The sequence below is a fragment of the Achroia grisella genome, unplaced genomic scaffold, assembly GCF_030625045.1.
Source record: "Achroia grisella isolate CSIRO2021 unplaced genomic scaffold, CSIRO_AGI_Agris_v1 utg546, whole genome shotgun sequence".
NCBI classification, from domain to species: Eukaryota; Metazoa; Arthropoda; class Insecta; order Lepidoptera; family Pyralidae; genus Achroia; species Achroia grisella.
The window spans coordinates 4,845,895-4,872,994 of record NW_026712931.1 but is presented as its reverse complement, the minus strand read 5'-3'; the positions used below and the strand labels follow the sequence as shown (position 1 = coordinate 4,872,994).

Here is a 27,100-nt window from a genome sequence, read left to right as displayed (position 1 = left end):
GAGCTGAATTTATGAAGCTGTGCGGAACTTACATCACGCGGCGCACAGCGATCTAGCGCAACAATCGCAATATGGCGACTGCCGCGTATCATTGAACCGTAACTATGCCGTTGCTAATTATTTGTTTAATAAAATAGTCGCCGCCGCGTTCAGAGCATACTTTCGTTGGAATCGGGTACACATTACACTTACGTGTTTTTCTGAATTGGAACTGAATTAAAAGTTAAGGTATATGTTTTGTCGAAAGCAAAAGTATTATGTTCGTTAATATAGAAATTAAACGCGGTACAATTTCCACATAGTATAGAATAAACCGAAAGTAGTCATCGACGCTGTCTATTCGCTTATATCTTTTCAACTACGCAACAGATTTTAATGCAGTATATAATTGAAATTATAGATAGAGAGATTCAATAAAAACATTTATATGTATAATACAGTCGTGTTACAGTATAGAACAAGCCGAGAAATTGAAGGATTTGTAATGCATCCCTCGCGCAGCCGGAGCGGGTCGCTAATTCTTTATATAACCAATACACTTACTTTATTTATCTCAGTCAATTTTAAATTGTTGAGCTGTAATTTGGCTGGGTTACTATTGTATTTTATGTATTATTATGATAAAAAATAATTCAGCTTAAATTATAAAGACGTAATTGTGTATTTTTTTCATTATAATAATACAGCTGTGTTAGGCGGCGCGGCGTAGCGGGCGGCACGGTCGATAGGGCGCCGCGCCGCCCGTAACCCACTTCCGTCGCCCATGACCTTGCTACCGCCATTCACGCCGCGTCTTACAGGGGCTACAGTCTCCCCCTGCACCTCTCCACCACCAGTTTCCCCCCACAAACGAAACGCCCCCTAGAACCACCCGCTACTGAACTTACAAATGCCAGGATTATTTTGACTTTACTCTTGGTTAGTTCGTATCTGTTAACAGTTTGTTTTGTTAATGGTTGTTATAGTTTACCTAGAAACAAATGATCGAAATTGTTAGTCAATAACTTGGTAAAGTAATTAGGGAATGCAGGACTATATTAGTAGTTTGCTCACGATTTCGACCCTACTGACTACGATTTGTTTAGGTACTCCTTGAAATAATTTATTCTAGATTAGCTTTTTCGCATAACGTAGTCCACGTTTGCTTTTCTTTACACAATAGATAACTTCGACCTCATGTCTTATCATTATCTAACTCCACGCAACATTTCATTAAGACATGTTTAGCGCTTTAGTTTTTAAAAGATAACAATGAGTCCAATTAGGCAATTGTTAGTAAGTTTTATCACTTAAGATAAAATAAAATATCCGGACTAACTATAGAAAATATTATAAATATACAATTTATTTGTTACGCGTTTGTTTAAACACACCACAGTTGGTTCTGCCTATGTCTAGTTTTCCGTAGAGATAATAAATAACCACTTTGGGCGTATCTATTCTACTGTACTATTTTTGTTAGTAACATTCCATGTCATGCAATCAATATTGTTACACAATAATCAATCTGTAACGCATTCCACGATATTTATAATTGATAACTTCGAGAGTTTGTTCACAATTTTACATTTATGAATACTACTACATTTATTACATATATTTTTTTATACTAGTATTACCCGCGTAATATATTTACTATTATTTATTCTATATTATCTAATCGAAACTAATATTATAAATAAAAGTATGTCTATTAACGGTTCATAACCAAAGCTTTCCAAAGCTTTAAAACAAGTAAATACTTCACTTGACTTATTGCACTATACTTGCTGTCATATTACGTTTTAGACCTTGTATATTATCCTACACAATTTATATTGTTTTGGATGGATTAATATGTAAATTCAACGAAATTTAATTTAAGTAAAGAGGTGTGTATTACAACGACCGTATAATAAGCTATCCTTTGCCTCCAAAAATATGAAGCCGAAGCTAGTCTCAAATAAATATTTGGATGAGGGTGAAATGGGTAATGATGCCTATTTCAGTCTACTCCCTTATCCTTAGTAGGCTAAAGAGAATGGAGGAGACCATGTGTGAAATAATGTCCATCTTAATGGTATAATATATCTTCTTTAATATAAGGTCAAATTTCATTAATACCCATTCAGTCATTTAGTAATGAAAACATAACATATAGAGACAGACACCCTTTATATTTTTTATAATATTAGTATGGATAAAAATACATTTATTATACGATACAAGGAAGAACATATTCTGCTATATAAGTTTTCGGTCTATTTGTTATTTCAAACCTTAATACATTATATTGCGTAGCATTACATGTAAGTTCTATTATGATTCCTATGATTCATTATATTATCCATATAGGGAAAACAATGATATGACCATGCCAGTACATCTATTTATGTTATACATGATGTAATCACAATCTATTTTTTTGTACAGTCCCCATTGGTTATAAATTTGCCGGTATCCGGTTCTGTAATGAAATTATACGGGTCAAAAACTGACTGAATTTATTTTTGTGATATTAAAGGATAAAAATGTATTGAAGGAATACAGATTTGCAAAAAATATTGTATCTTCAGGTCAATAAGTTTAACGGTTTGATGCCCCCGTCGGGGTACTGACCTTTACAAAATGAATATGCTTACGTAGCCATATAACGTAGACGTAGAAGGGTCTTGTATCTAGCGCTATAGCGCTATATTTTTTTACATATTATAATGTGTAAAAAAATATATTTAATTCAGAATTGTAAACGTAATTATTTATCGTGTATTCTTAAATTAAATGTATATTTTTTTATGACTGCATTAAATAGGAAAACAGATAAACCTGAGAACGTAGTCACGAATAGCCTGTCCATCTAAGAATATCATGTTCAATTCGGTTCGAAAATACGCATGGCAATTGCCCACTTCAATACAGTCAGAGGCAATAATATGTATGTAAGCACTTTGTCTTTGACTGAATTGAAGTAATACTTTAGTTATTGTCGGCGTTAGGCTGCCTGTAAACTCTTCTTTTACTTTTTTTGTTAGAATGTATTTAAATGCGAAAGTATGTCTGTTCGTTTGATACCTTTTTAGGAATCGACGGCTCGGGTATTAAAGAAATTTGCAGGTAGCAGGTAACAGTAATAATTATTATCGGCATGAAGAAAATAGTCATAGAAATACATTTAGTTAAATATACAAATCTTTAACATTGGCAAAGCGTGATTGACGTCATATCGTATTAGTGTTACCACATACTTAATATTAAAATGATAGAGTATCGAGAATAATTGTAATGGTTCCTATAATTATATCTAAGCTATTCATCATACATAATTATAATACCTAAAATTATACCTGAAATGTAATAAAAAATATTAATTCTGTATTATGTAGATAATTCTTTATGTATCTAATTTACGTACTCTATTCGATTGAATAAATATTATATAAAAGTTATAACATTGAAACAGTATGTAACAAAACAAAAATAACAAAGAGAAGCAGTTTCATACCTTGAAGTTATTTTCTTCATTCAATTTTACTGTAGGCACTACAGTTTGTATAAGATAGAGAAAAGGTCTACTACAATCGTTTAAGCATGTGAAGTGAGTGTTGGATAATTGCAGTTACTTGAGAAGTTAAAGATCTTATTGCCTACCCTTTAAGAAACGTAATATGAAAATATACAGATACTTATATGTACAAAATATTGACACTGGTTTTTGTACATTCAACAAGCAGCAAGTGATTTTAATAGTGGAAATTTAAATTAAAGTATCTCGATTACTATACATGTCAATAACTTATTTCTTTTAACTGTACCGCAGTGTACTTCTTATGCACCACATTTATTAATTACCGATAATTTGAATCAAATATATTCACATTCTCTGCGCATTATCGACATCATAATGTTCCGATGCAGAGAATGTAAAGTGTATTTAGCTTGAATGAACGCTCGTCCAGTCACGCGACCAGTGTTACGTAAACGCGAGATTTCCACAATACTTACCCATTTGCGGTAAAGGCAACTGACGTGTTAATTGCACTATTTACATTGCCGTAACACTGATTATAATATTAATATTGCATTTTGATCGATATCGGAACCTGATTTCTTTTTCCATTCGCAACTCTACCCGTTATGGAATGCGTTAACGCAGCGCCGACGGTTTTTGAGAAAATATCCACATAAATAAACATGTTAATGACAGATAATTGCATGTCTTTAAACAACTTTATGTGGTTTAATTAAAAATAATGCGAGCTATTTACATTGCAATCGGAATAAAAGTCTCTTTTTAGGTTCAGATCTAGAGCAACTAATGAAGACCAGATGACCTTTATTAAAATAGAATACAAGGCACAATCCGTGCTAGTCTCTGCTGTTTTTTGTAGTATTGAATGTTAAACAATCCGGTTACCTACACCTCAGGTTCAACTGAGGAACATGGTAACAATTACCAGCAGACATAAAAACATGGAGAGTCTAATGGAATATATAGTAAATGATATCTTTTCTGGCAATAAATCAAGTATGCATAGACTATACTCCTACTTTGTTTGTAATAATTACAGTACAGATAGTCTTCATATGTTGCCACAACTGTAAACTACTGAGAATATTTTACAATTCACAGTCAATCCAAGTATTGTTTTAACTACAGGTAAGATATTGTAAGATTGAAAATATTTTTATCATATTAATATACATATACCATGAATAGTTTATACCAGATTTCAGAAGTATTCATGAAATTTCAAAACGAATGATTTGCAACTCCTTCATTTTGAATATGACATTTCGAATATATTTGCTTTCATATTATCTTAGCTCGGAGTTGTGTATATAAGTATAAAGGCGGTATAGCGAGTTCGTTTAAATGTCCAATTTGGAGACCAACAACAGTTTTATTGAGTGGATCACGCAATAGGAACCGAGGCAAACAACCCCGCCTACACTGAGGTACTGCATCACGGACCGCACCGCGACACTATATCGCCTAGGGCTGTGACTATCTGCAGAAAAAAATCGATTATTTTATCAGCATGGTAATCGATTAAATAAATATTGAATTTTTTCAATAATACATTTTTCTATAATGCATTACTTTATCACAACTTTAATTTTTGTTTCCTTTGGGCTATGAATGTTCTTATTTTTTTTCTCGAAATCACTTGTTTCACTCACTCATTCTCTTTTATGAGTACTTGGATAAAAAATAGGATCAAGAAATCTATTGTTAATGAATCGACGTTTTGAGTATAATCCGACAAAAAAAAATTTCTTGAATAATAAGTGATTTTTCCATAATCGATCATTTCTGCACATCCCTAGTGTCGTGGTGTCGCACTCATAAGCCATATGCCAATTTAGTTTTATATATATAACTAAACATATTTTACAAACATTGTCAAGGCAACACAACTTAGGAAGTCAAAACTTTATTAGGAATATTGTGTATTTATTTAAATAATACTGTTTTATAAATTTTGTAATAAGTTTAAATTTGGTCTGAACCTAACAAAATATGTTGCATGTATTATTAGAAAGATATTTGCCATATCATATCTTATCCTTTTCTGAATTTAAAATGGGTCTGTGGTAATATGTGGTAAATCCCAAAATAACCTTGATATCTAATCGCTGACGCCGTCAGTCTGCCTCGCACTCGGTCCCTGTGACTTTTGTATTTCAAAGACCTCGTCTTAACGTTATTTCAATTCCACTAATTCGTTAATGGTAATTTAATATCTTAATGATAATGAAACGAAATAATTTATATTCTTTAAAAGATAGATAAAGACACTTTTATGAGACTCAAGTCAGTACCATTTTGGATAAAAGGAATATCTTTAAATAATCAACAAAATGCGTAAAAGCTAAGTAGTTACATGTGTATTTCGTATCGTACTTGTTATTGTTTAAAAGTTTCTAATAAGTTTTAAACTTCACTATATGTTATAGAATAAACCAACCCATAATGTAACACTTGATATAAACAATAAATCTCAAAATTACATTATTATATTCATGTATATTTTCAAACACTATTACACATGTATTCTAAATTATCATAATAAATAAGGAAGGTCGACCATTGTATTACCATTATTGCAAATATTATAAAATTTAATTTTATAATATTTGGTATATTATTAGTATTATAATGTAACATCTTACATAAATACATATAACATTAATATTTATACGGCAATAATCATTCTATAATAAATAAGTGCAATTTACATTTCTAATGATAGTATTCGACTAACTACCTAGATACTTACATATATTGAACACACTAGCACACACTTGACCAAATTTAAATAAAAAATAATCGTTTCGATCATAACGTCAAATCACAAATGTTTCTAAACACTGTCAATTTACATAATCACGATGTACCTTTAAAAAGTGGTTCCGCAATGCCTTTTTAATTAAAGAAGAAAAAGTTAGTCACATTATTTCAATTAAGTATCTACACGACTATATGTGGCAATTTGTTACATTTATTTATTAAGTTATTGGAATGTCATACAAGATGACTGTAGTATGTATGTATGTACAACCGTCATCTATATATGTACATGAACAGCACTCTATCATATGACGCTATGAATACCACTCATACATTGCGATTATGGGTACTTAGATGCCTCTTATCCTGTAAATTCAATGCGTTATCTCAATCTTCAACCGCAACATAGCTTACTAAGCAAGCTGCTAGGCTATTGTAACACATGAGACTGAGGTACCTATGCAGATGACTTACTTTTATAAAGTTTACTTCTTAACTTTACTTGAAACTTGTGAATATAGAAGTATATTCATTATGATCTGATAATCTTTTGTGTATGAGCTTAAAAATTAGATATTCTATAAAAATAGATACTTCATAACATATCTACTTTAATTGTTGAAAAAAATGTGACATAGAAAGCAAACACATTTAACTAAAATTTGTTCATGATTATTTGATAGATTGCTATAATAAACACATCTGATTTGAGTACCTTCTCTTTCTGTAGTTGATTACAAATCGTTACTCGCTAAATATCTATATAGGTGCAACATACTGTTATTTTGTTTACGCCAAGTGACCCGTTACGGACGAAAGTTATTTGCGCAAAATTTTACGGTGCGGCTATTTGGAATTCAAAGAAACTATTGGAACGATAAGCGTTGCTGTTAAATGAACATTAAACAGAGTTCAATGACCGCAAACTGGTTATTAGCTAATTTACGAATCCAGTTAATTACGATGACACTATTATGTTTTGCTAATATGCATTAAATTTGGTCGATTGGCCAACTTATCTACACGTGGAGCAGGCGTGCTTTATACGAACTCCAAGTAATAGAAACAATCAAACAGATGGCGTTCTAATATTGAAGAAAAGATTATATATTATACCACTCGGATTTTCTTTTAGGGTTGTGGTAATGTAACTAGCATTACCATAACCGTAAAAGAAAATGTTGTCAGAGTTGGTTTTAATTAATTTTTCAATGAAAAATAATTAACAACAATTTTTAACAATTTTCTCTCTCTCTGTACTCCTATGCTTATTTTCAGGATAAGTACATATGTGATTTGAAGACTAAAAGGAAGGAAGGAAGAGCTATTTTACCTAATTTAATTTTATATTTTATATGGAAATACAATTTATCCATTTCAATTATTCTATATTTAAATTATAAAATAACGTATTTTTCTGATTAGTAGTGAGACAGATACGTGTATTGTTACGTTATCTATCATAACACATGGCCGTTGGCAAAGGTGTGCCCTATGCCATTGCATCCCTTGGGTATCCATGGATCACATGACACTAGGTCACAAGCCAGATAAGTAATGTTCAGAATTGTTTATTTTGTCGCATGACAATAATCTATATGAAATTTAAGGCGGCACCCCTTAGGGCTGGTGCCCATGTCAACACGTCACCGTACCGAAATAAAAATAAACATAAATAGATTAACTACACGCTTAGTAAAAGATAATATGGCAAAATTATGATTGCAGTATGATATTATAAAATAGAAAGTAATTACGTATGCGATGTTCAACATAAGTATCAATCTTAATTAGCCAGTTCAAAGTTTAATTACCATTTTTTATTGTCAACATAGCAAACATCGCTTGTTTATATTAATTGTAATAAATCAAAATGAAAGATGTACCTATAACTATACATGAAAACAGATATTTTTTTGATAAATAGGTTTACCTAACATACACTTTATCATAAACCTGCGTACATTAATTAAACTTCTTTCATGGTTGTTTACGTAAGTGCGATTATAACTTTTTATTACCTCCTGATATTTCGACTTTATACAGTAAGATAGAATCCAGTGATGGTAGTTTTAAAAACAAGTTTGAAGTCTAAGTAATCGTAGTACTATTTAGAATTGAGATCGTACTGTGAGTATATTTTGTACCTATACAAAAAATCTAATACAAATATCAAATGTACTCCAGTAGTAATAGAGACAGTATAAATAGAAAAGACTATTATTCTATTCGTATTATCTAGATACCTTGTAACAGTAAACGCAAAATACACATGTATCTACTACCTGTACTGAATTCGTCGATTTTGTTTTTACCTGACCAGTTTCGCCTTTCATCTTTTCACACTTGTTGGTTGTTAATTAAATTGTTGAAGTGAAAAATATCCTGACTAATATTACGATATGTGAAAGTGAGTTTCGTTGTTACCTTTTGGCGCTTTAACAGCTTAACCAATCGTCATGTTTTAGCATACACGTTTCGTATATTTGTGGACACATAATGCTTCTTTTTATACCCGTCAATGCCATCAATGTTGTTCGATGTTCTAAATATACATAATATATTTATAAAAAGACTAGTGCTATGTTCCAGATAAAATACCAAACAAATTAAAAGTTTATAGCACCTCGGATTCTATAATTCATTTACCATGTAATAGTAAAACTAAAATGATCGAATACACATTGTATACTAATGCCTTTAACTATGCTTGGTTATGTAAAGAATTGTTTTTAAACTTCTATGTACAGTTAAGTGACCTGGGAAATTGATAAATCCCAAGTAAACAAAGCGGTATAACTACTTTAATTTGGGCACATGGAACGAACGTCAGAACGTCCGCCCACGACGCCAAATGGACGCTATTTCAGATCGCTTCTGCATTACTAGGCACAAGGCTAACGTCCCGTTAACTTAAAAGTTCCTTTGGACCGTAAAATGGTAGCTAAGGTTGACATTTTTAACACTGTGAAAACGTAAAATGTCATGTGCATCTCAATGTATCATTACCCTAGTAGTCATCAGAAAATAGTCTAATAAAGTTTTCTTCATGAACTACGTTTGTGTGACGTCTACCGGAAATCAAAGAGATTATTGAAATAGCAATATAAATTGTAGGTAGAGTATCTAATAATATATTCAACGATTCTTGTATTGCATTTCATTTCAATTGACATGACACTGTCGTGAATGTAGGATATATTTTATGATCTTCAAGTTCTATCGTATTTTATTTGATGATTCTAGTGGTAAATAGATAATTATAACGTTGCATCATTTGTGGTAGTAGTTGCAGCTAAGTATAAATATTATTATTGCATATATGTACAAATCTGGAGGAATTAAATTAAATAAATAAATTAAAAATATTATAGTTACCTATTTATTAAAAAATACTATGAATATAAAGTATAAAAGTGAAAACAAATCGTCTGTCGTAGAAATATCTACAGAGACAGGGATTTGATGTCATGCCAAAGGGTTTTTTTTTATAATACAGCCAAGTGCCTATCAATAGTCGTTGATGCTCGATTAATCGATCGTGTCGATACATTATACACTGCCAAAGACATCCTCGTAACTTGCCAACAATGCTACGTTCACTTTGAATTACGTTAGCTAATTGTTTACTATCATTAAAAAACTGTTTTGGACCTTTAACCTAAAAATATAATGGACTTCCGAAATCAAAACTTTCCGTGCTAAGTAGGTCAGCCATATTGCAACTAAAAATATCTAATATTTATATACATGCTGCAGTGAACATTTGTATTCTAATCTAAATATTTTTATATCCGTAGTAGTATAAACATAGTTATAAAGAATTTATCAAGCGGTTATTTTAAATTCACACACTTTAGAATGTTAGACTTAAACAACGAAGAGTTGTGGAATCGCAATATCATTGTATCTCACAATAATATTATAACGGTTGCTTGAAGATTATTCTCATGAACCCCTACTTAAGCTTATACTGTTTGTGCAGTTTGCCTACATTTTTCTTATTATGAACAAATTAATCAGAAATGCAAAAGACAATCGCCCATACATATGTATATGAGAACAAACAAGCGTTGATGCATAAGCACTTAACTGTCAGTGCCTAACGCGGCGCGTTCGTAGCGACCTAATACAGGCAACACCTTTAAAGTATGTTCGTGTCCTATTTAGTAGTATTTGCAAACGTATAAATGCTGACCTCGTGTGAACAGTTATTGCCTATCGATTTAGATTCCATTGGCGAGTGGTTCCAGTGTAGGCGGACGCTGGCCCCTCTAGAATACGAATACGTAGATCTGAACAGCCGCGTGACTCATCCAACAGTAGGAATTACCGAGGATTGTAGCCATTGTATGCTAAACAGTAACAAGCTAAACGCCACATTGACTCGAACCACGATACTCGATTAAGCGCTTGAAAAGAACACGACGTTAATAGTATTCTACGTTGTTTACCTACTCGTCACGTATTCTATTTCGACTGCCGAATGTGACTTGGAATTGCACAGTTAACAGCGATCATCTGTGCAAACATTGTAATAGGTACGGGCAATGACTAACTGTAAGAGTATGTCGTGTGTTTTACAATACTCAAGGTTATAACACGGTATTACAATTTTAGATTACATATAGTATTGATAATTATGTGATAAGCTGAAGTTACAGTTATAAATCCGTGTTTTCATGATAACTTTATGATTATAGATTACTACAGTTACTATTCAGAATTGAATTGAAACTCTAATTGATTATTTATAAATTTACCAAAAAACAATATATTATGTTTTTTCTTTGTATGTAGAGTTTATTGCATTTCTGTATTGTTGAATAATTTAATCGACAATAAGATAAAACTCATTTTCAGAAGTAATAATCTACAATGCCACCTGCATTGTAGATTATTACTTCAATCATTACTTCCAAAATCTATACCCATAACAGTTAAAAAACAGATATGTTAGTTAAAAGCGGTAGCTACATTATTAATGATGACTGCGTTGTAACCATCGAATTTTAATTATATATGGGGGTGTGTAAGGGCTATGCTGGTCTGTTCAAGTGTAAGCGACTAACCTTTTAAATCGCACATTACATATATCTCTTGACTGGGTAAGATGATGTAATTAATCACGTGACAGAAAGCTATTTTGACAACGCTTATCCGAGAAGTTTGACTTTATAATGAAAACAAACAGTGTTATCAAAGTTATCAACTGCCACTGAAGTAAATGTTCGTTATAGATCACTTGTTTTTACGCGTGTTTATAATGAGTTGACAGCGAAAATAAATAATAAAGCAACAGGTAAGGTACGTTTGTATTGCAAGAGATGTACCATATGTAGAGACCTACTCTAGTAACACTAATGTTACTTTTCATACCACGTAGGGACCTGGTGTAAAACTAATAGATACAACGTTATATAATTGTTATTTTGATAGAAACCGTACCTGAGTACACTAACTTATTGTACCGGTACCTAGGGTATTTATTATGTCGATCTGTCATTTGTCAAATGCCTTGACATCAAAAACGGTAACTATACTGATTATCTACATGTATGTAATCTCTCTTTTCATTACCTAGGCAGGTATTTACTGCATTTGCAGGATAATATCTCATATCTATAGGTAGATATTTATATTATTGAAGAACATGTGTAACGTATACATTCAATGCATGACAAAACTGTTGAATCGTGACAATGGTCTTCAGAAGAAATTTACTTATTTCTTCATTGAAAATATTTATATTTTCTAATTTATTGCACTAATCCAATTGCAGATTCACATAGTTTCGTTTTCTGACAGTCATATTTCTCTTTCGTGTCGCGGGTACAAAGATAAATGTATTATGTGTTTACACTTTATTCGTTCATGTCAATTTAGGTATACTTTAATCTCTATCTAGTAAATAGTAATAAAATGTATCATATAAATATTTTATTAACATCTCAAAAAGAATGAAATTTTTATTAAAGTTTCCATTTTGTAAAATACATTTGCTTATCATCATTCTTCATAATTCTATTTCAGTACTACCGAAAGTATATCGACCCCTATAAACTAGGTTTTTGTTGATAAATGACTGGTTTTAACTTGCAAATATTTAATTCCGTTATCAATTCCATGCACTTCCCGGGTTACATGACAGCTGTTGGATTAAATATGCTTATTTTTATTACTGTTATCGGGTGTTGTGGATAAGATAGCACGTATCCAGCTGCTGTTATTAGGTAGGTATCACAAGCGACATAAAACGAATACATCTGACCCGTGGCATCATCTGTCTGACCCCACCGTTCTACAATAAGAAGAAAATAGGCCAATTTAATATTTAATAATATTATAAAGAAGTAATGTTAGAGAGTTTGGATATTTGGGATTTTCTATAGTATTACTTATCTGATTTTGAAAATTCTTTATTTATTGGATATATATATACATCGAGAATAATGCTATATGCCATATAATATCACGCTACCATCTGTAGAAGCAGAGCTGCAATAAAAAACAATGTTTCATTATTTTTTATTCGGCTAAATGTGACGCTGGTGAATTTGTGCGGTTCACCTAGTAACAAATAAATATGAAATATTGTGTTTATCACATCCTTAAATTTGAGGCAAAAACAACAGTATTATTCCACAGATACTTTATTTTCAGATATTGTGTTTATTAATATTGATACTGACATCATTTTTACTGATAATGATGATAGGTACTTGACGTGATGTGCGGAGAAAGTAGGACGATATCAAATATATAGGTAAAAAAGCATTGTATAATCAGGCATAATTGTATTTATGTAAATAATACTGTCGTAGATATTCATGTAATTAAATATATTAGTGATAAACTCGTTGGACCTGATGACGTTTGTCACGTAGACCACGCTAGATATTTAGCTAATTCATAAATTAGAAGCTGGTGTTCTCAGCATCCAATTGTTAAACAAATTTGGCAAATCAATCTTCTATACCACTACATATTGTCTAAATTATGTAAAATTACCCATAGATCATATAAGGTTCAAATAAACGGTTTCAGTGTATTTCAAAGAGTTTCAACTGAGAATTATGAGCAAATAGTTTAACTTATTTTCAGCCAACTAACTATAGAGATAGGATATAAATTATAGCAGGTAACTACAAAACAAACAATATAATATGTTATAATATTTGTTTTAAATAAGATATTTAAATACCTTAATAAAACTGTAATTATCGTACCCGTAAAAAATTGATTTCAATTAGGAAAGCACTCGATTAACTCTACATACCTTTATACCACTTAGCAACAGATAAATAAAATAATAATAAATAACATATCTTGAGGAAAATGGTTAATAATAAGTTCTAATTACATATCCACAAAACACAAGCGACGTTGCTATGTAAATACTAAATATTCGGAAGTGAATGCAGTTTGACGTCACAATGGCTAAGTGACCACATGCGGATGGTACCCGACGGATGGTACGTGTTGACAGTTGCGCACGCGTTCTTCTAGGAACTGTCAACATGTAGACGCAGACGCGAGTATGTTTTCATAACCACAGATTTAAAGTAAATTCCAATGATCGTCGTAAAACCCACGTACTATTATCAAAATGCCTTTCAGATGATACTAACTGTTACCAGCGACCTCAACTACTTACTTTAGCATTTGTCATGGTATATATAATCTATCTTAATTTAATATGTCAATTAGAACTGTTTAATTAAGCCATTTATTCATGGAAATGTGACTAACTGACAGAAGGACACACATTCGCATTTATAATAATTGGTATGGATTACTTGGAATATGCCAAATTAAAATGTTCTTTGACAGGTGTATAAATTTTATTAATTCTTGTATATATTCATGTAAAATTTCCCAGACGCAACAATATTTTATATGAAATATTCACAAAGAAAGTATGTAAGGTACCTACGTATATTGTCATCATAATCATAAATATTTCTAGTACGTACTACATATAAGTGTATGTACTTTGTATATGAAAATGGGTAGATAAAAGTGACGCTTAAAGTATATGACAAATTTAATAAACGTGTAGGTAGTATATGGTGATAAAATCATATTTTGATAGTAGATAGTCTTGTCACGTATGTACCTCACTCCGAGTGATACTATGAACTAAAACTAGGATAGGTATAGTTAACTGACATTATAAACAGTTATTATCTAATATTAGATGAAATAAGCTAGTAGATCTGTCCATAAATACTGTCTTCTCTATATTATTAGTTCGTTGCGCAGTCTCACTAAATATAGGTAATGGAAAATAAAAATACATTTCATGTCCACGGTCACATGCTGAACATGATTTGTTTTGTAAGAGATACAAATTATATCTTTCTATTTATCGTAAACAAGTAGAATAAAAGTGTTTTCAACAATACACGGTCAAGGAGTTTATACAAAGTCATTTGCAGGAGTACCTCTGTCTCATCCATTTCATCCATCCAGCTAAAGCTAGCTTCTTTGTGAGCTCTATTTAGTTGAAGATTGACAAATGACATTGAATTATTTAGTCCTCGGAAATAGTATATAATATGACGAATGAGTGGAACTAAGGGCGTCTCATAGTAAAGCGTCAAGGACACGTACCTAACACTTTCCATATATATTGCCTATTACCATCATAAAAAGAAACACATCATACAAATTCGATTCTTGTTTACTTTATATTCCAATTATAGCATTATTTATTTTTAAGTACCACATTTTTTGAGTTCGCTCTTCCACTATGTTTATTCCCAATGATGATATACTCGTATTATTATGAGGAACACTGGTATTCCAACAATATGAGTCAGGCTTTACATTGAGATTAAACGTGAATTGAATAAACTGTAATGTCTAAAGAACTTCGTACTTCAGCCACGAATATTATAAATTAGAAAGATGTATATTCTATTAAAAGTTTGACATTAAATATAGTTATTTTATATAATTGTAATAGTAAAAAAAGTCAACTGATCATCTAATGGTAAGTGGTAAGCGCTAAGCGCTAAGCGACGCTTAGAACAGTACCACGGTACATTGTTATGTGAAGCCCCTGAAATTTTCCTATAATTTCACTGTCTCTAACTGTCACTAATCTCATTCTACAACCGAAACACAGGTTACAAAATAAGTTGCTTGGCAGCTGAAATTGTTGAGACTGAAATATGCATCCTGACGACCATTTTATAAAAACTCCCTCGTTCAAATTATCTCGATTATTTCAACTCTTTTGTAAACCTTTTAAATACCTGCGTATACTTTACAGCTACATGAAAAGTTTCGAAAAAGAGTATTTAAGTTCAAAGACTAGAAACTGTAGTAAATGAATGAAAAAACGAAACTGTGTGGTAATGCAACTGAAATTACAGCATCTGGAAGAACAACACCATTCTGTGATATCTAACTCGTTAGTCCTTTCGTAAGACAACGCAATGTCAAGTGCTATTCACGTTTACTATCATCGTCGTCATCATCAGATGTGCTATCAACTTATACTAATCTGCAAAGCATGAATGTAATAAGCGAAGTAATCAAAGAAACAAACTGTATGTTTTATAATAAAATGTTAAATTGAAATAGAAAAATTAATAGATTCTAGTTACACACAATACAGAATTAGTGTAGTGCTGACAGCCACTCGGTGGTGGAAAGGCACGATAAAATTAATAGTCAACATTGAACTTGAACGGCGACGGTGCGTGCGCGAGTGACGTCACCATACACGTGCGCCGCACTACGGTCGCAAGGCCACGCCACCTAACCATACAGTAACGGACCGAATTTGTTAAATAGCCATGCATATAAAATAGCCTATTATTACTACTAGTGGTCGCCCAGTCGTTGAAATTCGACATTAATTAATTAAAATTATAAGTTTTAACATTATTAACGCTCTATGTTGTCTGTTTCACGTATTAAAATAATTACCTAGATAACAACACAGAAACAAACCTCGATTTGCTGAGTTGACAATTAACAAGATTGACATTATTGTGCGAAATTTCCTACTTTTCGCGCAATTTTCGTAAGGTTTTTACTCCACGTATTAAGATTAAGTAGTAAGTAACGTACCTACTGCTATATGGGTATTTTGATTTAGTAAGCATACATTCGATATAGCTGTTACCTTCTTTTTTTAGAAGAATGCCTAATATAATATTAGTATGCATTACTGATAAGAATCAATCAAGTTTGATTTGTATACTTCACTATAAATAAAATGCTAATTTGTTGGTATTAGTAGTCATTCACACCTGACACACTATATTATATTTCTCAAACAAAGAAATTGAAGAACTAAACACTAGTGTAATTCTTAGAAAATAGTTTGTTTATTAACATATTATATGAGAATATCGAGTTACATTGAAGTGTATTTATATCTAAAAACATAATTGGAGGCTTGAAAATGAAACTATAATATACACAAGCAACATAGAAAATTCTGCTGTAAACTGAGTAATTTATAACATTCACTAATTGTTTCTAAAACATCTCTACATAAGACCAATATATAGTTATTTACTTCGATTATTGTATTAGAATGTGTACCGAAGAAGGTCATATTTTATTCATAGTTACATATCAGCTCATTAGTAGCCATTTTCCCTGTTGCTCAGTCTCATGGCAATTACTACCTTACGAAACACCTTTCTAAGGTCGAAGTTTAATCCGTGACACGGCACCAATGTGGTAATACGATATAAGGTAACTAACTCATTCATCTTGCATAATACAGATAAATTACTACATATATAGAAAAGAAGCGTATTGAAATGTAATTCTACAATAATACGATCTAGCTAGTTTTATGTAGAGTTAGCAATATCTACATTAAATTCATGCAACATTTATCGTTTGTATAACTCGTATAGAAATCGTATCATATGTGTGGATAAGTTATCAGTCATATCTTATCTCAGTGCATAGATTACGCAAATAAAATGAAATTGAAAACAATGAATGGTTTCTTTCAAAAATTCTTTGTTTGCCCGGATAGATAACGATATTATTATTGCATGTTATATCTACATTTATCTTTGAATATAATTATAGTACTTAAATGGTATCATAATAGTAATCATAATAATGATTATGAGCGAGCTGAATGATCGGGCGGATTGTCAATATTGAGCGACATGGCGATCATCTTTAGAATGTACTTTACACTTAAGGCGTTTATGATTATGTGGAATTTTTAAAAAAAGCAGATCTAGTCTCCTCTGCCTTTTTAGTGTATACAAGGTACTTTTTGTCAAGTTCTCTTCAACGACTTGGAGTGCAAAATTTCTGTTGGCAATTATAATTACATTAGATATAACAGCTTTCTTTTGATTACAATAAACTGAAATCTCTTCTAACATAACTATTATATATATATAATATTTGAAATCATTTTTGGTAAACCGTTGGATCGCGACTACCAAATTTAATAGTCGGGTTTTAGTAATTTAATTTAAGTGTTCTGCGTGAAAAAGATATTTTCTTACACACCGTTGATAAAATTAAATGGAACGGACTAATGCACTCTATTCATTTAAGCATGCCCACCGAGTAGATACTCACATAACAGTCACATGCAGATAACATTGTTTGAAAGTGGATCAGTGAACCTAATACTGAATACATTCATAAAGAAATCTTAAACTTACTTATCTAATGGGAGAAACGGTAAAACGGAAGTACGTAATCACTTTTTTAGGCGTAGTAAATTGTTATGGGTTTCGTCAATTAACATTATCGGTTCTTTAAAAGTATTTTTATACGACACAATAAAATGGCTCATGTGATGGAAACTGCTAACTGCGAAAGAATGTCACAGAACCTGAAAAACTTTCTGACTTTAGTCACAAAGTTTTTACACAAACCTACATTATTGTAGGTCATATTTTAATTTCCAATACATCTTATCAAATATGAAACAGATGGTTTGGCTTTTCTGTCTGATTATTTAGACACAAAGACACTTCTGCATCGCACTCTCTCTCTTACTTAACACAAGAGATCAGCCGGCCATGTCATGAACTAATGACCTATTTATTCGTTTGCCAAAAAAAGAATTCAATATATCAACGATGCAACACCATATTAACATGATGTGTATGCAATGTTCATTTGGCATATTTTAGTATCACATTATTCTTGCATAAGTGTTGTATTTCACAACATCTTACTACGTTGTGGCCACGAAAGTTCTGACGTAACTGTTAGCTGCATCGGCGTATAGGCCCATTGATTAACTTCGCTGTACACGTGAATACAGTTACTTAACGCCACTCACTACTAAAAACTAATCATATATTTAACTATATTTATAGCATTTTCAAATACTGTGACCCCTGGCCATTCTTTTTTTTGGCGAAGTAGTGATGAAGGATTTTGACGGACATATAGTCTACAAAGTAGTTATGTAGTATACTCTAATCTGTACCACAGTCCACAGATAACGTGAATTAATAGTATAGTGTATTATATCAATAATAGTAATATGTAAAAAAGCGATATAATAATAATATTACTATTGAGTGAATAATAAAATTCATTAGTATTATACAGAAAAGGTTGTATTTTATTAGTATAGTTATATTACACCAACCTAAAATTATTAAAAAATTAATACATAATATAATTAGTTTATAGTACTGAGACAGATTGACGAAATCGCGACATAAGGGACGTTTCCTAAGTGTGTTCTCATCTTAAAAAGTCATAACCATAACGAGATATAACTTCAAATGTAGAGAACTTAGAACAACTAAAATTTGAACACTTACCATCTTTTAAGAATAATAAAGAATTTCCTCATGAAACATAAATGAATATTTTTAAATTCAAAACTTATAATTCATACAGTAACTTCTAGAACACAAAGTAAACGTTGTAGAGTTAGGAGAAGAAATTTCTTTATTGTTCAGAGAAAAAAAGGTTTGTTCAATATAACAATAAATTTATTTTCTTTTAAACTAATATCCAGTAAATTTAATATCTGGGCCACCGTCGAATGCCTATAAAAGGGAAAAAAAGAAATTATTTAAATACAAATAATGCACGAAGCCCATCTAATAATATATTAAATTCATGATTTGTAATTATAAATATATTGATAGAGTTATTTACGTTTGTGGAGTAAATTACACGCTATCTCTGTTTGATAAGACATATCTATGCATATGTAGGTACAAAATACATAGTAGATAAATCTACAATTAATGTTTAGACCTACAACTACGTCGGACAACCAATGTGGCGTAATGAATTACGCTTAATGTAAATAGCATCGTATACCTATATAAAAGTAGGAAATTTATATAGACAGATGGTACTTAGGCTACAATATTTTTAACAGCTTTCCACAGTCCTTTCGTGATATTTATTGCCTAAGTTTTAAAAATATTTTTCATATCTTCTTTGAGAATAATTTTAACACAATACCAGTGGCTTTTAGATTATTATTCACACTAAGATTGTTTTATTTATACAATTTTGTTACCATAACATACTACTTCCATGCAAATAAAAAATAAAACAGAACGAATAATTCTCTACAAAAGGAAGTATGTACAATACAACGGTTGTCTACTTTTCAAAGAGAAATCCAGCTGTGACCTAACTTCCATTAAACATTGTAATGAATAATAAGTGAAGATGTTTTCTCCATCTCTCCTCCTATTACCATCTTACAATCGAGTACTAGTTATAATCAACTGTGTCGTCATATTTAATTCGAATTATATTTGAGCATTTCTATTTGTTCCTTTTTACTTCTTTAACTTGTTGTTTTCATACAATTATTGGACAGGTTTCTGTCATGATTCTAGAATATTTGGATCTTTTTAACGATTTCTTCCAAGAACTGCCGAGGTACCGAGCAAAGGTGAAGGTTAGTAATTGATAAATAACGAAAACATAATATACATAGTTCGATAGACAATATGCCTACAGTAACATCGAACTGTTTGTTTATTAAAGATTAATTGTTAAGACGAGAGAACAGACAGAACACTTTACAAACAAACAGAAGGGATTGTACCTATTAGTAAACATTATTACTGTATTAATAAATATTGTTTAAATAGCAATAGCGTCCATTCAAATATCTAAAGTACAAAGTCTTTGCGTTCATTCAACATTCAAAATAAACAATACAATAATATCCACAATATAGTATTATAAGTAAATAGAGAGTTCGAATATAGTATGTTTGTAGAGAGAATCACCGAAACCATTGCAGCTGAAAAATCTTTATTTCGAAGGTTTATTATTCGAGGTGGACATATGTACCTACATAATAATATATCGTTCAACCCAAGCAAAGTACACACCACGCATCTCCCAAGTATAAATAATAATTTTGAAAAGTTAAATAACGCTCCTATGCATAATGATAACAGTTAAAAAATATTACATTTTTGGTACAAAAACACACTAGTTAAATTAATAAGTAGTTGTTAACATACAGTGACAATTATTACTATGGATTCGTTCATGTGATTATAATTTATTGCAAACAACTCTAAAGGCGTTTGGCAAAACAAATCTCAGTATATGAACTTCGGGAAAACTATCCTATATACATATACCTAATCCCATAGATGATATTCAATAATCCTATATTATAGTTTAATTATCTACCACATAAGGAAAAACCGCATGACAAAATATGATGTCCATTATATGGTTTGTAATAAACAATGATAGTAGAATAATGTTTATTTTGTTTTACTCATATTTACGCTTAATTAGCATGTAATATCTAAATAATATTGTAACCAATTTTAGTGTTATACCATGCGTGGAATTTTCCTAGTCCGTACCTAATACAAAATACATTAATTTTGTACGGATTCTATTGATATTTGATCCCAAAAGAAAAGCTGAGGTGCGTATATCCTAATTATCAAGTCAATTCAGAGCTAACGTTGAAGTAAACTCATTACCTTAAACGCTTCCCACGTATTTAGGCTGATGCATGTATAGTAAATGAAAACAGTAAATATTTGTTTTCGAATTATTATTTGTATTTTAACGGATAGCATATTAAGCTACGTACAGTACTACTGATAATGAGCACGGACTCCATACTGCTACAGATTGTAGAAAAAACTATATATGTATATTTTTTAATACACAATACTGTACCTAAGATAACTTTTTAAGACGCAGTAATAGTACTAACAGTAATATGACCACTTTCTCAAAGTGTATATTATAACTCTTTTTACTATATGTAATCCTTAATTTTTTATATGATCAGAATGTCTTTCTGTTAGTTATTTTTAGTAACCAAAATTGACAAAAACAGCACGGGTGTAGATGAGATTCAGAGTTAGAAATAGAACTAATATACTTACAACAACTTTACTTGCACAAGTTAGGCGTTTAGAATGCTCATCACTACTCTGTAGCTATATTTGATATAATTTTATTAATACTTTCAATAACTGTTGGCAAAATTTATGTATAATAGAAATAACTGTAGATTTCGGTAGGTTCGAGAATTTTAACCGTACTCACATTAATGATTAGTAGAAACAAATATGATACAATGACTCATTAGTGCAGTACAAATTTAGCAAACTATTGATAGTGTAGTACGATTGTAGAATATTGTAACAAAAGTTTATGCTTATTATTTAGTTTTAAACCTTGAGGCAAGTACGATGAAGTGACTACTGTAATTATATGTAGCAACGTACTCGAGGGTCGAAGTTTATCATCAGTACTTTATTGCCGACCGCGTCACTGTTGTACTTTTCCTATTTGTTCTAATTTTAAATAATTAATTACAATATAACTTACATTGTATTATAGTAAATTGAGTACTAGTAGATAATGTAGTTATTTTGATTATCTTTTAGTTGGGCGAAGATTTATGTGTTTAGGTTCTTTATTAAAGAATCCTGTAATCATAGGAAAGTTAGTTAATAACTCACATAGACTTGAGCGTTCAGAGAAGAAAATTAAGTAAAACTACATTTTATGCAACTATTTATTAGATGGTATAATATGAAGAAGGGAAACTCTTTTCTTGGAAGACGACGGCTCTTTAAAACTGTCGCATTGTATAAAAGAAGTTAGCATTGGTGAAATTTTAATTTGTTGCATATATTTCAATGGTATACCTACTAGTGAAACTTAACAAAGAATTTTGCTGACACCTGTGAAGACGAGTCATAACGAAGTGTATGAAACGCGTAAAAAAATGACGGTTAAATCGTAAATTATGTTTGATTTAATCTACAAAAACTACTTGTTTAACAAATATACGGATATAAAATGAATTTATAAATAACATAAAAATTGAATAAAATAATAATCTATTATTAAAATATTTTTAACAACTTTATCTACAATATTTGATATTACTTTACAAATACGTAAACAAGGAATTAAAGACAATTTTATCATCGAAAAATACCTACATTAGTATATCTATAGAAAATAATAATTAGTAAAACATTACTAATACAAGTAATAAATAAACAGTGTATGCAAATTTACAGAACAATCATGATGTATATTTTATATTTATAGACGAGAAAAATGTAGATGAATAAAGGTCAGAGAATATTAGAAACATAATTTTAAGAAGTCCTTGAATAGGAGATAAATGTAAGTATATACAAGTGGATCAGTAGACGTAAACGTAAAGTTTGGTTATTAAAAGAAATGAGAAGGAACTAAAAGTAACTGTGCAATGTAGGTATAACGAATGGAAAAGAGATAAGGATGTAAAGTAATAGAAACCATGAAGGTCGTTGAAAAAATTACTTCAATATAGACTTTCCTAGAAAATAGATATTAAAATTGATATGAGATGAGAAAATAAGTTGTACTAAATTATAATGTGAAACAAATTAAAAAGAATTGATACCACGAAAGACTGAACGTCATGTCAGACAGAGAGACTAATGACTACTTTATGTACTACCTATTTTCTTTGAGAGAAGGAATGATAGCTTCACTATACGTATGTTTAGTGTAAGTTTTTGACTAGACACATTAATTACGGACATTCCACAAAATTTATTAAAAATTTACACAATATTCTCAATAATTATTAATAAATTTTCGTGTAGATAATTAAAATGACTGAATCGTGATCTCGCCTGTGACTACTCCACTGCTAGATTTAGACCATGACTGCAATAAATGATTGAATAGTTAGACGTTAGTTAACCAAAAGCAAAGCATGCATGTGATATTTATTTATTTGTATATGTAGTTGTATTATCAAGCCAAATTTAAGCAATTCCTAAAAAACCTGTTTAACGACCTTTGTATTTACTACCTACGATATGTGATAATTTGCATACCTATCAGTGTTTGCATTGCAAGTCACTATTACAATCGTCCATGTACAGTCAGAGCCGTGTCGTAGTTTATTATCTTAGAATGCCGACTTAACTTATAATAGATCTTTTTTTTTATAAACTATCTATAAATTAAGAAATTTGCTGACCCTAAGATGTTTTCAAATTAAACTTATGTAACTACTAACTAGGATTACAAACCAAATTTATCAGCATGTGTATCCAATTGTATTTTCTCAATCTATATTCGGTTTTTAAAAAGCAAATAATAAGTGGGTCTATCAAAGTCTGTTCTGTTCTGTCCACTACATCCGTCTGGGCGCTACATTTTTATCAAAATTTTACATATAGAGTTTTCTCGATTATCATCTTTATCCCATCGCAGCCTTTTCTCTAACTAGGCATTTTAGCAGATATCGTCGAAGTCGTAAGTTTCCAATTTAATTGCAGAATTAATATATATAGACAAGAAACGTGTTGGAGACAAGTAGCGTGTAAGTAACCGGTTTTTATTAGCGCTATCAGTTTATTATCTAACTCGATTTATCTAAAGCCAGTTCAGTACCTACCTTTTGCTTCGGTAAACATTTCGTTTATGTTGCACGACGGTATTCATTTAAATGGAATTTACAATTCACTTCCGGCGCTGTCGCCACAATTAGAAAAACTAGATAACTTTTGAATAAGCAATTTAAAAACACGATGAGTACAACGATTTGTTTACTATTGCGTATCGGTACGAAGACGATGCTCTACATAGATTTAAAATGTGCACAGGTAACAGGAGACCGACAGCGACTAGACGGACTGGAGAGACGGTGGCGGTGGGCGCCAGGCCTAGCGCTGCCGGTACGCTCAGAAACAACCTAAATAAAGCAGGCCAGCAGGGAGTAGCCGTCTCAGCGAACGCGGAACGCGACGCGCACACACACCCACCGCGCACACTAGCCGCACCGCACCTCACACACACTCGCTCTACGCACACATCTGCCGCCAGACAAAAATAAAATCCACTCGAATGCGCCATGCAAATAGGAAGGCAGCTCGAACACGCGAACCATCCGAATGAACGGATAGTAGGACTGGTCCATAGTAATCCTTACTTTTCGTGGCACTGTCGCAAGACGGTCACGGGCGCAGCATCGCAGGCCGCAGATCACAGCAACGCTTGCCACTCGAAGATCTCATCCGAAGAAAGGCGATGTCCGCCGTACCGAACAGGTTTCGCGAGCTCGGGATCCGATGGAAAAGTACACGGGCGTGACGAACATTCGGCACTCACGGTACAGCGCGCTGATTCCACGGCGGTCACTCGGCAGGAAAATCAACAGCCGGAGATTAACATGAATGATATCACGAATATCGCGAAAAGTCAGACACGAACGTAATGCGACTATGGCGCAGGTCGCAGCGCGACTGACGGCGGCACTACGCGGAGCCCCGACGCCCCGTGCGTAGTGAGTGGCCGTGAGGAGCGGGGACGAGGAAACCCGGCGCGAGTACGGAGCGCCCGGCCACGGACCAGGGTGTGGGGGCGGGGGGACGAGGATTAATCACGTAGTAAGTATGCCCCCCTGGGCCGCGCTCCGCCCGCGGCGCCGCCGACTCCGATAGAACCTGCGCCCGACCGATACATAAATAAATACTAAATGCAATATGAGCGCTCGTCGTGCCAGACTGAAACCGGACACTTCTCGAGGCGAAATGAATTCCTGCGTGAACGTTGCCACCGAATATTACCCGCCGGTCGCCGTCGGCGTCAGCTCCGTCGCGTCACCATGTAAACTCGTGATGCAATTCTCCATCTCCATTGGAATCACTCAAGATTCAGTGAATTGCGTAGCTCTATTTTACATATCCCAACATACGAGTTGTTTGCTGGACAATATTGTTGGCTTTATATGACAATGAGCGTACTTTTTGTAGTTTGTAGTACAGTTTATTTCCAATTACTTTTAAAAAACATTGTACAACACGCTACAAAAGAGGGATTTTCCAACATAGTCAACTTTGTTAGAAAGGTTCTAAAACCGGTTCAGCATGTTTACTGTCACATTATAACATCTTCGTATTTGTGGTCGTACATACTTGGGAAACATCTAATTGATAAGCTGGGAAGTCATAGAAAACATTCTATCAATACCATAATTGCATTGTGAATATTTGAAGTTACAAATTAGCCTACAAATTAACACACATTGCTACCCAATTTCAATATAATGAGTATCGGGAGGATATAACATTGTATACTTAGATACTGTTAATGAAAATGCTCAAAATACATAAAATTGACATATTATTATTGTTCTAGCCAATCATCACATCTCAATCCATAATATCAACTTAACATGGTATGAATAATTCGTATAAAATTCCTAATTATGAATTTTTTTTGATAAGTTCAAAATAAATTACAAAATATGTAATTTCAAATAGTAACTTAGTTGATCGCTAACGAAAGAAGTTTCCCATTGGTCATACACTTTTTTTTATACACTACTAAAATGTATATAAATAATAACTGACACGTATTACTATTATTAGTATTAGTATATAATATTGGAATGATAAATTAATTATTAATAAATATTTGTAATCTTATTATGTTCAGCTGATAATGACAATTGATGGAAGTTTAGTCAATCGAAGAAAAAACAAAAAAATGATGTTAATGAAAACCACGATCTGTGAAAGGTGTAATTACAAGATTTATTTTACCTTCACGAAAGACAATTTTCTGTCATGAAATCAATTTCTAAATATCAGTAAGAATGGTTTCGCTTATAGGTTACGAATGAAAACGCAACAGGTATTTTAATAAATCTATAATAAACACAGACGACTTCTTGGATATAGCATGTTTTATAGTCAAATGCTCTTACTTAATAGTAGCATACTTTAAATAGTAAATAACAATTCTGCATTATAAGCTATTAAAATGTCTTTTGTATTCCACGCGGATTTCTTAGATATACAAATACATACCTACTTATAAACATACTTGTTTTGAATTAAATTCTATTTAGCAGATAATTTTATTTATTTAATAATTAAACATAACGCCGTTCATAAAACAAAGAGTGATCAACGTAAGCAAATAGTTTAACATCATTATATTGAGAGTAGTTACGAGTTTACAACCGAGTTGAACTCTAGCTAGGGCCATCGGACGATTTGCTACGCTCAGTCGCAAGGAAAAAATAAACTTGTTTTTTAACGATCTCGACCACAACGGAAAACATTTCCTGGACTATTTGAGTTGTGTAATGTAATATTATACTATTCACACAGTGTTATATTTTATTAATAATCCTCTAGAGTATAGAAGGTTAACTTGTTTTGAATAAAGTTTACAGTTCTTCATAACAAGGTCTAAGAGGACAAAACACAAATTGTCGTAAAAAGTCTCATTAACTCGCTGACATAAGTAAGAAAAAATATAAATATAAATGTATAATATTGTAAATATTTCTACATTATTATGTACAGGTCTATAATAATA

The 27,100-nt window shown here is 31.8% G+C and overlaps 1 protein-coding gene across 1 annotated transcript in view; it reads right to left on the bottom strand.

The window, feature by feature from the left end:
- Positions 1-24,449, bottom strand: part of LOC131848164 (ataxin-1-like) — a 34,344-nt gene extending 9,895 nt beyond the window's left edge. Inside the window, exon 1 of the mRNA XM_059197933.1 lies at positions 24,168-24,449. Coding sequence (XP_059053916.1) covers positions 24,168-24,186 — 19 coding nt within the window. The 5' untranslated portion in view covers positions 24,187-24,449. The remainder of the gene's footprint in view (positions 1-24,167) is intronic.
- Positions 24,450-27,100: the final 2,651 nt, after the last annotated feature.